This window comes from Amblyraja radiata, unplaced genomic scaffold (assembly GCF_010909765.2).
Source record: "Amblyraja radiata isolate CabotCenter1 unplaced genomic scaffold, sAmbRad1.1.pri scaffold_860_ctg1, whole genome shotgun sequence".
NCBI classification, from domain to species: Eukaryota; Metazoa; Chordata; class Chondrichthyes; order Rajiformes; family Rajidae; genus Amblyraja; species Amblyraja radiata.
This window is the reverse complement of record NW_022630861.1, coordinates 19125-33118: the sequence shown is the minus strand read 5'-3', so window position 1 is coordinate 33118 and position 13994 is coordinate 19125. Positions and strand designations below refer to the sequence as shown.

The following is a 13994-nucleotide window of genomic DNA, read 5'->3' as shown; positions in this document are numbered from 1 at the left end:
ATGCCAAAGACATGGAGAGGGTAGGGCTGAAGATGTCCTGGTTGGGTTGCTCCTGGGCCTGGCCAAGCTGGCCATCCGCGAGTCACGGCGCCAGACGGTGGAGGGCTCTACCCGAGCCAGCTGCCTGCCCCTTTTCCGGGGTTACGTCCGTGCCCGGGTGGGATTAGAAAGGGAATACGCCCTGTCTGCGGGCACCCTGAGGGAGTTCCGGGACCGCTGGGCTCCGCAGGGTGTTGAATGTATCCTCAATAAGGATTGTATCATAGTTGTATAGTAGTTTATTACATGTTTGTATTGTATTATGGTGGTGGGTTCTGGCTTGTTTTATTGTAGTGTAATATTATTTTTTAATAATTGAATAAATTTATATTAAAAATAAATAAATAAATAAATTAAAAAAAAGATGGCAAAGATACTAGTGCGGAGACGAAAGCCGGTTACGGAAACATCCTCGTAAAAATAAAAGTTCTTTGGTAAAAATCTTCTCCTCATTTTCAGAATTATAATTTATTAACACAAACTGTTCCCCCGCAACGTTGATTACACTGCGGGTCGGATCAGGTTACTGAAATGGATGAAAAAAAGGCCCACGTTCCGCTCCGTTGTGTACTACACGTCAGCCCATTGCATTTAGCAGGAGTGGTCTATCTTGCTCCGCTATAGGATCTTTGCCGTACACTAGCAACACTATCCTACGCAGTAGGGACAATTTACAAAAAAAAATTGTACGACGTGACAATAAACTAAACTCAACTAAACCTGAAGGACACAATAAGCTGGTGGATCTCAGCTTCTCTGGCAGCATCTCTGGAGAAAAGGAATAGGTGACGATTCGGGTCGAGAAGAAGGGTCTCAAACCAGAAGCGACACCCATTCCTTCTCTCCAGAGATGCTGCCTGTCCCGCTGAGTTATTCCAGCTCTCTGTATCTGTCTTTGGTTTAAACCAGCGCCTGCAGTTCCTCCCTGCACATCAACTCAACCTGTACGTGTTTGGGAGTGTGGGAGGAAACCGGATCACCCGGAGAGAACCCACCCGGTCACGAGGAGAAGGTACAAACTCTGCACAGACAGCACCCGTGGTATCGAACCTGGGCCTCTGGCGCTCCCTCTGCACCACTGTGCCCCCCAACCTGTACTTGTTCAATGCATTCAGCATTTATTACAGAAGTGTAGAGGGAGGAACTGCAGATGCTGGTTTAAACCGAAGATAGACACAAAAGCTGGAGTAACTCAGCGGGACAGGCAGCATCTCTGGAGAGAAGGAATGGGTGGTGTTTCAAGAAGGGACTCGACCCAAAATGCCACCCATTCCTTCTCTCCAGAGATGCTGCCGGTCCTGCTGAGTTACTCCAGCTTTTTGTGTCTATCTTCGGTTGCATCTGCAGTTCCTTCGTACACATGTTGACCGTAACGGCTGGTTTTAGGCCGAAGGGCCCTATGACTGTACGGCATGGGTTTGGTGGCTACACAGGGCCTGGTTGAAAGGGCTGAGGTTCCCTTTCAGTTTCCCCGCATCGCCCACCCACACGTCCCGCCCTCTCATCCAGCCACGGGACACCCAAGATGGGAGTTGGCCCCTTCGACCAACTTTCTCGAACTAAATCTATTCTCAGGGTTACAGGGTGGGGTAAGTCAAGTTACCCACCACCAGAACCGTCCAAGAGGCTCTTCATCGATGGGTTGGAGTGGACCTCCTCCGCTTCCCGCTTCTGGATCTCCCCCTCGCTCCGCTCCTTGGGGGTTCCCATCGACAGGTCAACAGGAGATGGCAGCCCCGGCTGAACCTCCTCCTCCTCCTCCTCCTCCTCCGCCGCCCTGCGGTGGTTCTGAGCTGTGCCCGTCCCCGGCTCCTGGCGCGGACCTGCGCCGCTTTGGCCGCCCAGGGAACTGGGACCTTCGGCTTGCACCTTCACCACCAGCTCCGTGTGGAAGTCCGTGGCCTCGGAGGCCGCCGCACCTTCCGGGCGTCCCAAAGGCGACGCGCGGACACCCGGTGAGGATCCCAAAACCCGCTGCGTCCCTCCGCTCCGTTCCTCTCCCTGGCCCGGATCCGTGCCGGGGACCAGGAGAATCCCGGAAAGTTCCTCCTCCCCGGTGTGAAGACCACCCTCCCGTCCTTTGGAAGCCGCAGGTTGGGAACTTTGGGAATTTGCGGCAGGAGGGCGGGAGATTCCAAGGCCTGACGGTTCACCGCCATCCTCCTCCATTGGCTCCTCTTCCTTACGTTGCTCCTCTTCACGGACACATCCTGACTGCGTTGGCCTTTGGGGAACTCGGAGGTCCCCAGAGTCGCCATGGCCGCCACCATCGGCTTCCTCGTTCGGACGGATCCCGCGCACAGGAGGACTCGGATACTCCCGCTTCTCCCCCTGGAACACGGGCGTCCCCACCACCTCATCCATTGGCGTCTCGTTGACGACCCCTTCCTTCGGCGTCAGCTCATCCCTGGCCAATTCCGCACATCCCGGAGAAGAAGGGTCTTGAGACCGAGGCGGGAGGGCTGGCTGACAAGGAACCTCCTCTGTCATCTTGGACTCTTCGCCCATCCTCCCTTCCTCCGCAAGATCCTTCTCTTTGGATTCCACCCCGGGTCCTTCCGAGGTATCTCCGCCATCAGGTCCAGGGATGCTGGAGGTCTTTGATTCGGGCTCGCCGCTCAAGCAGAGACGGAGAGCCTGGCTCTCGTGCACCGGACCTTCCCGTTGGATTTCCGCGGAGAATCCCACCGCCACCTGCGTGGCCTGGCTGTCGTCTTCAGCGTCATCCTCCTCCGTCTCCATGGGCTGCGTCCACTGACTGTCGGCCAACCTCAGCTCGAACGGTTCGCCCGCCCCGTCGTCCGGCTGCTCCACCCCCAGAGCCTCACGGTCCATCGTCCCCGCGTCTCCCTCCTCTCGCACCGGAGACTTTGACCGGCACTCCGCTCGAGCCGGTGGGGACTCGATCCCCGCGACACTGCTGGGCTTCTCCGTCAGGCTTGGAGTGGGAATAAAAATGTCCTTTACACGAGAAAACACAGAGGAAAGAGAATCTGTGGTTAGTCAATAGACAATAGACAATAGGTGCAGGAGTAGGCCATTCGGCCCTTCGAGTCAGCACCGCCATTCAATGTGATCATGGCTGATCATCCACAATCAGTAATAATAATAATAAATTTTATTTATGGGCGCCTTACAAGAGTCTCAAGGACACCTTACAAAAATTGAGCATGTAGAGGAAAAACATGTAAGGGGAATGAAATAAATAGTAGAGACATGACTAGTACACAAAGTAAAGACAGAATTCAATACAAAACACAGTATGAGGCAATTAATGCACAGATGAAAAGGGAGGGGGACGTGGGGCTAAGGATAGGCAGAGGTGAAGAGATGGGTCTTGAGGCGGGACTGGAAGATGGTGAGGGACACGGAATTGCGGATCAGTTGGGGGAGGGAGTTCCAGAGCCTGGGAGCTGCCCTGGAGAAGGCTCTGTCCCCAAAACTGCGGAGGTTGGACTTGTGGATGGAGAGGAGACCGGCTGATGTGGATCTGAGGGACCGTGAGGGTTGGTAGGGGGAGAGGAGGTCAGTGAGATATGGGGGGGCCAGATGGTGGAGGGCTTCGTAGGTGAGGATCAGGATTTTGTAGGTGATCCGGTGGGAGATGGGAAGCCAGTGAAGTTGTTTGAGGACTGGAGTGATGTGATGCCAGGATTTGGTGTGGGTGATGAGTCGGGCGGCTGCGTTCTGAACCAGTTGGAGTCGGTTGATGTAGGTGGAGCTGATGCCAAGGAGAAGTGAGTTGCAATAGTCCACTCAGGAGGAGATGAAGACATGGATGAGTCTTTCAGCAGCGGGCGGTGTGAGAGAGGGTCTGAGTTTGGCGATGTTGCGGATATGAAAGAAGGAGGTTTTAATGACATGGCGGATGTGAGGCTCAAGGGAGAGGGTGGAATCAAAGATCACGCCAAGGTTGCGGGCCTGGGGAGATGGGGAGACAGTGGTGCCGTCGATGGTGAGAGTGGGGTTATTGATTTTGCTGAGTGTGGCTTTGGAGCCTATGAGGAGGAATTCTGTCTTATCGCTGTACCCCATTCCTGCCTTCCCCCCATATCCCCTGACTCCGCTATTTTTAAGAGCCCTATCTAGCTCTCTGTTGAAAGCATCCAGAGAACCTGCCTCCACAATGAGTTCCCTCCTTTACATATTTTCAGGATGTTCAAAACGTTGGATAAAATAAACACTTAAGAAATGAGTTAATTTATATTTTTTGCTCATGTGGGAAAATAAATTATATGTAAAATCCTGAAATTATGTAAAGAAAACCAGTAGTGAAAAAAAAAGTTTCATTGCCACTGGAGTTGGAAAATTATTCGATTAGAATGATTTAAAAAAAAAACCATTCCAACCTCTAAACACAAGGGCGAAAATTACCAAAAAAACATAAGAAAATTTAGTCGAGGGTGAATGAAATTTTGAGATAAACTCGAGGGTGAATGACATTGAAATAGTTTAAAAAGCACTGGTTTAGACTTTACTTTAGACTTTAGAGATATGGCGTGGAAATAGGCCATTCGGCCCGTAGACTAGTTCTATCCTACATGCTCGGGACAATTTTATGGAGGCCAATTAACCCACGAACCTGAACGTCTTTGGAGTGTGGGCAGAAACCGGAGCACCCGGAGAAAACCCACGCGGTCACGGGGAGAACGTACAAACTCCGTACAGACAGCACCCGTAGACTAGATCGAACACGGGTCTCTGGCGCTGTGAGGCAGCAACTCTACCCGTTGCACCACTGTTGTGAACAGCCACTGGAGTAACGGTGGGCTGGTCTGTGTGGCAGGGAGAAGGAACAGCAGCCGTTCCCACAGCAGCCTTGAGACTCACGTGAGATAGATCGGGCAGCGTTGGCACTGGTGCCAGCTGGCTGGCGGTGAACACTGGCACGGCGGTCGACACCGGGGTAGACGCCTGCGGTACGATGGGAGCCAGCATCTGCTCCATTTCCATCGGCTCCTCCGGCTCAGATGGCGGCCTTCCCGGCTCTGCGGTATCGGCAGGCGGTGCGGAGGTATCCATCGGCTCCACCCCTGGAAAAATCGGTGGAAAGATTCATCAGGCTGACGGAACTGCAAACTCCACCTCACAAATACAGACCAACCTTGCAAAGGAGCGCTCTAACCCTGAACAACGTTTGCAAGAAAAAGAATTCCACTCCGCGTGCGTTAGCACTTTGTACAGGTGACGGTAAAACCACTAGCGACCAATGGCAATAGTTGCCTTTGAGTTTAGATTACTGTCACGTGTGCAGTGAAAAGCTAATTAACCTACAGACTTGACGTTCGTTTTAGTTTAGTTTAGAGATACAGCGCGGAAACAGACAGAGCCAGCAACATTATGGGGGACCCCTTCCACCCCTGCAACGGACTGTTCCAGCTGCTACGGTCAGGCAAACGCCTCCGCTGCCATGCTGTGAAAACGGAGAGGTTGAGACGGAGTTTCTTCCCACAGGCCGTCAGGACTGTAAACTCTTATCCCACCAGCGACTAACTTATTGTCACTTTCATTTCACTGCACAGCTTGTATGTGTATGTGACAAATAAACTTGACTTGACTTGTTAGACCTCCGAGTCCGCGCCGACCAGCGATCACCCCGCACACTTCGACACGCTAGAGACAATTTTCTAAACGTCAATTGATCCTGAAGATTGAGGGGGGGATCTTATAGAAACTTACAACATTCTTAAGGGGTTGGACAGGCTAGATGCAGGAAGATTATTCCCGATGTTGGAAAAGTCCAGGACAAGGGGGTCACAGTTTAAGGATAAGGGGGAAATCTTTTAGGACCGAGATGAGGAAAAAAAATTTCACACAGAGAGTGGTGAATCTCTGGAACTCCCTGCCACAGAGGGTAGTCGAGGCCAGTTCATTGGCTATATTTAAGAGGGAATTAGATGTGGCCCTTGCGGCTAAAGGGATCAGGGGGTATGGAGAGAAGGCAGGTACAGGATACTGAGTTGGATGATCAGCCATGATCATATTGAATGGCTGTGCAGGCGCGAAGGGCCGAATGGCCTACTCCTGCACCTATTTTCTATGTTTCTATCTGTACACCGTGGGCAGCTCGATGGTAATCATGTCTAGCCTTACCACTGACTGGGTAGCACGCGACGGGACTAAACAAAAAAAACAACCTACAAACCTGTAGACTTTGGAGTGTGGGAGGAGACCCGAGCACCCGGAGAAAACCCACGAGGTCACAGGGGGAAATGTACAGGAAGACAAAGATTTGGTATTTTTGCCAAATTAACACCTTTGGGCCGTGGATAAGACTGAAATCTTAATGTTAATTCGGTAATGAACTAAGATTCTGGGAAGGAGTAAGAGTGGAAAGGTTGGCCTGCCCTAAGAGTGTGAGATGGGGCAAGTGTGGGGAGACTTTACTAACTTTACCACAGGGAGCTTGTGGACTCGGTGGGCCGAAGGGCCTGTTTCCACGCTGTATCTCTAAATTACACTCCCTGTGGTGGGGGAGTCCATTTTTCTCATCACAATAGACAATAGGAGCAGGAGTAGGCCATTCGGCCAGCACCGCCATTCAATGTGATCATGGCTGATCATCCCCAATCAGTACCCCGTTCCTGCCTTCTCCCCCATATCCCCTGACTCCGCTATCTTTAAGAGCCCTATCTAGCTCTCTCTTGAAAGCATCCAGAGAACCGGCCTCCACCGAGGCAGAGAATTCCACAGACTCACCACTCTCTGTGTGAAAAAGTGTTTCCTCCTCTCCGTTCTAAATGGCTTACTCCTTATTCTGAAACTGTGTGGCCCCTGGTTTTTAGGGTTATTTTTAACAGCCCTATCTAGCTCTCTCTTGCAAGTTCCCTTCACCTTCCAAGTTCCCAATGGGATTTTTAAATCTAATCTGAGGTTTTTTGGATCCTCCAGTAAGTGATCAAGTGCAAAAGGAGCCGAGAGCATTTAAGAGAGGATTGGATGAATGTACAATATCTACAGGGTGGTGGGTGGGCCAGAGTTGGTGTTGGGACCAACAGACCAACTCCAGAACAAGGACCTTTTACAATCAACCAGCCTGCGATAGAGTAAAGGGTTTGGAATTAATTGGATTGCCCCAGATGGAAACAGTGTGGACTCGATGGGCTGAACGGCCTCCTTCCACACTACTATCATGTCCCAGGATAGTCTGACACAGTCCAGGAGACACCGCCTCTAGTGTGCAGGATGAGTGGATGAGAAAGCGGGATAGCGCAGAGCTAGAGAGGGCGTGGGTGATAGATGGTCGGTGTGGACCTCAGTGACTCACCTTCCTGCTCGGTCGGGCTGCTGGGAACAATGATGGGAGTTGGCCCGAACGTCTCCTGGGACGGCTCGATAATATCGCTGGAGCTCCTGCAAAGGGAGAGACGGGCGTTACCCAACGGAGAGAGCAGCGTATGACAGAGGTTAGTAAACACTGAAGGATAGACACAAAAAGCTGCATGGGGGGGGGGTGGGTGGGGGGGGGGGGGTCTGCATGAACCTTTTTCTTGCCTCTTGTTTATTCATTTCCCTTTTACATAGAAACATAGAAAATAGGTGCAGGAGGAGGTCATTCGGCCCTTCGAGCCAGCACCGCCATTCATTGTGATCTGATCGTTCCCTATCAATAACCCCTGCTTGCCTTCTCCCCATATCCCTTGATTCCACTAGCCCCCATAGCTCTAACTAACTCTCTCTTAAATCCATCCAATGATTTGGCCTCCACTGCCCTCTGTGGCAGGGAATTCCACAAATTCACAACTCTCTGGGTGAAAACGTTTTTTCTCACCTCAGTCTTAAATGACCTCCCCTTTATTCTAAGACTGTGGCCCCTGGTTCTGAACTCGCCCAACATTGGGAACATTTTTCCTGCCTCTAGCTTGTCCAGTCTTTTTATAATTTTATATGTTTCTATAAGATCCCCCCCTCATCCTTCTAAACTCCAGTGAATACAAGCCTTGTGTTTTCAATCTTTCCTCATATGACAGTCCCGCCATCCCAGGGATCAATCTCGTGAACCTACTCTGCACTGCCTCAATCACAATTATAGGTCTTTTGATGGGCCGAATGGCCTAATTCTACTCTTCTACAGCCCGGTTGGATGTTGAAGGCCGGTGTAAGCCGAGACCTGGGCGTTTCACATATGGAGAGACAGCCTAGAGCACAACAGTTCGACACAAAACGCTGGAGTAACTCAGCGGGTGAGGCAGCGTCTATGAAGAGAAGGAATTGGCAACGTTTTGGGTCAAGGCCATTCTTCAGACCCTCTCATCAGTCTCGACCCGAAACGTCGCCAATTTCCTCTCCCCTTAGATGCTGCCTCACCCGCTGAGTGACTCCAGCATTTTGTGTCTACTACCTTCGATTTACCAGCATCTGCGGTTCTTTCTTAAACAACTAGAGTGCAAAAAGGCCGGTTTAAACATCTGCGATCGTCACCTGCTATCATCGACCGACCGTTTACTCCGCGCATCCACTGCAGATGGTCGGAAAATCCGGTCATGCAGGAAGGTCGGCAATTTAATCCAGTGACCGTCAATATATATATACAGGGCGGGTCGCTGAGCGAACTGAGACAGAGGACAGGGACTTAAAACCATCGGGTTCTGGAACGTGAAGCCACACGGCGATGGGATTGGGATGAATTCTGCAAGAGCGAGGAACTGCAGGTGCCGGTTCACATGAAAAGGCACAAAGTGCATGGAGTAACTCAGGCGGGTGGGAAAAGTTGCCCCCTCAGATTCCCATTGACTATTTCTCGCCTGCTGGTTAGGCAGCATTTTTGGAGAAGGTAGATAGGTGACGTTTTCGGTCAGGACCCCTCTTCAGATCTTGCTGGGCGTTTTTAAGGCAGAGATTGATTAGTAACGGCAGGGAGAAGGCAGGTGAATGGGGTTGGGAGAGAAAAAATAGATCAGCCATGATCAAATGCTGGGGCTGACTCGATGGGTTGAATGGCCTCATTCTCTACCCATGTCTTTGTGATTTTCTTCAGAAGAATTAATCTTACACCAGATATTGAAGTTGGGAGTGGACAAAATGTTTAAGAAAGAACTGCAGATGCTGGTAAAATCGAAGGTAGACAAAAAAAGCTGGAGTAACTCAGAGGGTGAGGCAGCATCTAAGGGGAGAAGGAATTGGCGACGTTTCGGGTCGAGACTGAGGAGAGAGTCTTGTTGCAGTTATACAAGACGTTGGCGAGGCTGCATTTAGAGTATTGTGTTCAGTTCTGGGCACCATGTCAAGTTGGAAAGGGTGCAGAGATGATTTACGAAAATGTTGCCAGGATTCGAGGGTCTGAGCTACAGGGTGAGGTTGAGCAGGCTGGGACTCTATTCCCTGGAGCGCAGAAGCATGAGGGGTGATCTTATAGAGGCGCACAAAATCATGAGAGGCATAGATCAGGTGGACGCTCGGAGTCTCTAGCCCAGAGTGGAGGAATCGAGAACCAGAGGACATAGGTTTAAGAAGAAGGGGAAAGATGAAGTGCTGGAGTAACTCAACGGGTCAGGCAGCATCTCCGAAGATCATGGATGGGCGACATTATGGGTCGTGACCCTTCTTCACACTTATCATGGAGTCATGCTTTTACAAGAATGATCCCAGGAATGAGTAGGTTAGAAATATAGACATTAGGTGCAGGAGTAGGCCATTCGGCCCTTCGAGCCTGCACCGCCATTCAATATGATCATGGCTGATCATCCAACTCAGTATCCTGTACCTGCCTTCTCTCCATACCCTCTGATCCCTTTAGCCACAAGGGCCACATCTAACTCCCTCTTAAATATAGCCAATGAACTGTGGCCTCAACTACCTTCTGTGGCAGAGAATTCCACAGATTCACCACTCTCTGTGTGAAAATGTTTTTCTCATCTCGGTCCTAAAAGATTTCCCCCTTATCCTTAAACTGTGACCCCTTGTTCTGGACTTCCCCAACATCAGGAACAATCTTCCTGCGTCTAGCACAATCTTCCTGCATCTAGCATAGGTTAACCTATTGTGAGCGTTTGTCGGCACTGGGCCTGTACTCGCTGGAGTATAGCGGAATGAGGGGGGACCTCATTGAAAGGTACAGAATGGTGAAAGGCTTGGATAGAGTGGATGTGGAGAGGATGTTTCCACTAGTGGGAGAGTCTAGGACGAGAGGTCACAGCCTCAGAATTCTTTTAGGAAGGAGATGAGGAGGAATTTCTTTAGTCAGAAGGTGGTGAATCGGTGGAATTATTTGCCACAGAGGGCTGTGGAGGCCAAGTTAGTGGATATCTTTAAGGCAGAGATAGATAAGATTCTTGATTGGTACAGGTGTCAGAGATTATGGGGCGAAGGCAAGAGAATGGGGTTAGGAGGGAGAGACAGATCAGCCATGATTGAATGGCAGAGTAGACTTGATGGGCCGAATGGCCTAATTCAACGCCTTTTTCTTATGAAGCAACGAAACAGGCCCCTCAAGCCAACAGGGCCATGCCAAGTGCCCATCCGGGCTAGTCCCAGCTGCCTGCGTTTGGCCCATATATATCTCTCTACATACTTCCTACCTGTGCACCTGTCCAAATGTGCTTTCACTGTTGTTATATAAATACGTTGCATATAAAATCATGAGAGGAATAGATCAGGTAGATGCACAGGATTTCTTGCCCAGAGTAGGGGAATCGAGAACCAGGGGATATAGGTTTAAGGTGGCGGGGGGGATAATTTAATAGGAATCTGAGGGGTAACTTTTGCTTACACCAAATGGTGGTGGGTGTATAGAACGAGCTGCCGGAGGAGGTAGTTGAGGCTGGTATTATCGCAACGTTTAAGAAACATTTTAGACAGGTATATATATGGATAAGATAGGTTTAGAGGGATATGGGTCAAATGCAGACTAGTGTAGATGGGTCATGTTGGTCGGTGTGGGCAAGTTGGGCCGAAGGGCCTGTTTCCATGCTGTAAGCCTCTATGTTACAGTGCTGCCTCTGCCAGCCGCAACTGCTTCCTCTGACAGCTGGTTCCATGGACCCACCTCCCCTCTGTGTGGACGTCACTTACTCTGAGAGACTCTCCTGAGCCAGTGACTGGTGGCCAGAGAAGTGAAGGACCTCCAGCCGGTCGACGCTGGCGGCTAGGACATCTTTATTTCCCACGGGAATGTCTGCGCCTGAGAGGGGGGGAAAAAACGGGAAGAGTTGTTGCCGGACCTGTCGTGCACCGCAACCTTTGCTTCCGCAAGAGTTCTCCTTCCGCGATGCCCAGCGTCCACACGACCCAACACCCAGCCGACCCGCGCTCCCGTACGATGAGGAAGGGGGGGGTGGGGGGGAAGAGAGAGACAGAGAGAGAGAGAGCGAGACAGAGACTGAGAGACTGAGAGAGACACAGAATACAGATCTCTCTGTATTCCATTAATTTTTTGGAATCACCTTCAATCTAGCCCCCCAGATACCCTCCGGTTTAAAGCCCTTCAAACACAAGAGGGGAGCCCAGAAGAGAGTTTCCTGTACCAGTTGGTACTGAGACTAACTACCCCTATCCAGTTAAACCCTGACCAGCCTCAGATCAATACTGATCCCCAATCACCAGTTAGAGTGAACCAAATTATCAAACAATGTAAAGAAACTTATTTGGAACATTGGGATAAAGAAACCAAAAGCCAAAGCAGATTAGGATGTTACCGTGCCCTAAAAAGAGATTATAAATTGGCAGACTATCTCTCAACTGTTAGAGACATAAAGCAGAGACAGACCCTCACCAAATACTGGTTAAGTGACCACTACTTGGCAGTGGAAAAAGGAAGACAGAAGTGATTCTGGCAACCACGAGAAAATAGAATATGTGGCCACTGTTTGACAGATGAGGTTGAAACAAGAGGTGCACTTCCTCCTAAAATGCAAAAAATTGACAGACACACAGTGACAGAGAGAGACAGAGAGACAGAGAGAGACAGAGAGAAACAGAGAGAGACAGAGAGAGACAGAGAGAGACAGAGAGGGACAGAGAGGGACAGAGAGGGACAGAGAGGGACAGAGAGGGACAGAGAGGGACAGAGAGAGACAGAGAGAGACAGAGAGAGACAGAGAGAGACAGAGAGAGACAGAGAGAGACAGAGAGGGACAGAGAGGGACAGAGAGAGACAGAGAGAGACAGAGAGAGACAGAGAGACAGAGGGACAGAGGGACAGAGAGAGACAGAGAGAGACAGAGAGAGACAGAGAGAGACAGAGAGAGACAGAGAGAGACAGAGAGAGACAGAGAGAGACAGAGAGAGACAGAGAGAGACAGAGAGAGACAGAGAGAGACAGAGAGGGAAAAAGAGAAAGAGAAAAACAAAAGCAAGACGCAGGCCACTGGGTGAGCGGAGGCAGGGGCGGGGGGGAGGGGAGGGGGGGGGGGGAGGGGGAGGCGAGGGGGGATGTATTAGGGTTGTCGTCCCTGTACCACCAGGTCCGTACCTGTGTGAGCCGCATCGTGGGTGGAGTGGGCCGGGTGCCGCTCGGGGTCCGTGTTGGGAGAGGCCTCCTCGATGCGGAGTCCGCGCGGCATCAGGAAATGTACGACCACCTCCTGCCCGGCTCCCGGCTTGTCCGGCCACGACTGGCCAGGCACGGTCGACGTCACCTCCGACCTGCAACGCATTCAATACCGATCACGGGTCAACTGCCGAGGTCAGAGGTCAGGGCGCCCACATTCCGAAAAACCACAAGCAACACTGCCTCGGCGCAGCGGGTAGAACCGCTGCCTCACAGCGCCAGAGACCCGGGTTCGATCCCGACCTCGGGTGCTGTCTTGTGTGCGGAGTTTGCACGTTCTCCCTGTGACCACGTGGGTTTTGTGCGGGTGCTCCAGTTTCCTCCCACATCCCAAAGACTATGCTGGCTCGGTCTCGGCTATGCTCGGTGCTGGCTCGAAGGGCCGAATAGCCTCCTCCTGCACCTATTTTCTATGTTTTTATGTTTCCTATCCCAGGGGTTAGTCGGCTAATTGGCCCTCTGCAAATTGTCCCTAGTGTGTGGGAAGTGGGATAACATGGAACTCGTGTGAATGGGTGATGGAGGGTTGGCATGGACCAGGTGGGCTGAAGGGCCTGTTTCCATGCTGTATCTCAAAACTAAACAGTGCTTGGCATTGTTGATGTGTTTGGCCACCAGTTACACATGAATCCATCAGCACAGGGGCAAGGCGACTGGCCCTTGATGCCTGGTCTGAAACACGGCACTGCCAAGAATAAAGGAAACACAGTACCGGAGTAACTCAGCGGGTCAGGCACCATCTCTGGAGAACGTGGACAGGTGACACTTCAAGTCGAGACCCTTCTTCAGATCAAAGATCCTACAGCGAGCAAGATAGACCACTCGACGAAAAAGACGTAGTACGGTCATGGGCAGATTCATGGGTAATTTTCGGCCCCATTTCCGTAACCGGCTTCCGTCTCCGCACCAAAGATCCCGCCACAGCGGAGCAAAGATACTAGTGCGGAGACGGAAGCCGGTTACGGAAACATCCTTGTAAAAATAAAAGTTATTTGGGAAATATCTTCTCCTCATTTTCAGAATTATAATTTATTAACACAAACTGTTCCCCCGCAACGTTGATTACACTGCGGGTCGGGTCCGGTTACTGAAATGGATGAAAAAAAGGCCCACGTTCCGCTCCGTTGCGTACTAGACGTCAGCCCATTGCATTTAGCAGGAGTGGTCTATCTTGCTCCGCTATAGGATATTTGCTTCAGGGGTGGGGGAGGGGGGGGCAGAGGGGGGGGGAGAAAGCATGAAGAGGGGAAAGGCAGGACAAAGCCTGGCAGGATATGGGTGGACACAGACAAGGGGCTCGATAGGCAGATGGTTGGAACAAAGGAACAAAGATAAAAGCAGAAGGCGTGAGACAGGTGTGGATTGTGAAGCTGGAGGAAGGAATAGTAGTGTGGATGGCGAGCGGGGGTGGGGGGAGGGAAATAAGTCGTTCGAGGTGGGGTACAAGGAAGGAGAGGAGAGAGGGGAA

The 13994-nt window shown here is 51.2% G+C and overlaps 1 protein-coding gene across 1 annotated transcript in view; it reads right to left on the bottom strand.

The window, feature by feature from the left end:
* Positions 1 to 13994, bottom strand: part of tp53bp1 (tumor protein p53 binding protein 1) — a gene marked incomplete at its 3' end in the record, with an annotated part of 40663 nt that overhangs the window by 14652 nt on the left and 12017 nt on the right. The window contains exons 7-11 of the mRNA XM_033017062.1: positions 12449 to 12621; positions 11050 to 11158; positions 7307 to 7392; positions 4870 to 5072; positions 1647 to 3000 (exon numbers count right to left, since the gene is read on the bottom strand). Of these exons, the coding sequence (XP_032872953.1) occupies positions 1647 to 3000; positions 4870 to 5072; positions 7307 to 7392; positions 11050 to 11158; positions 12449 to 12621 (1925 nt within the window). The remainder of the gene's footprint in view (positions 1 to 1646; positions 3001 to 4869; positions 5073 to 7306; positions 7393 to 11049; positions 11159 to 12448; positions 12622 to 13994) is intronic.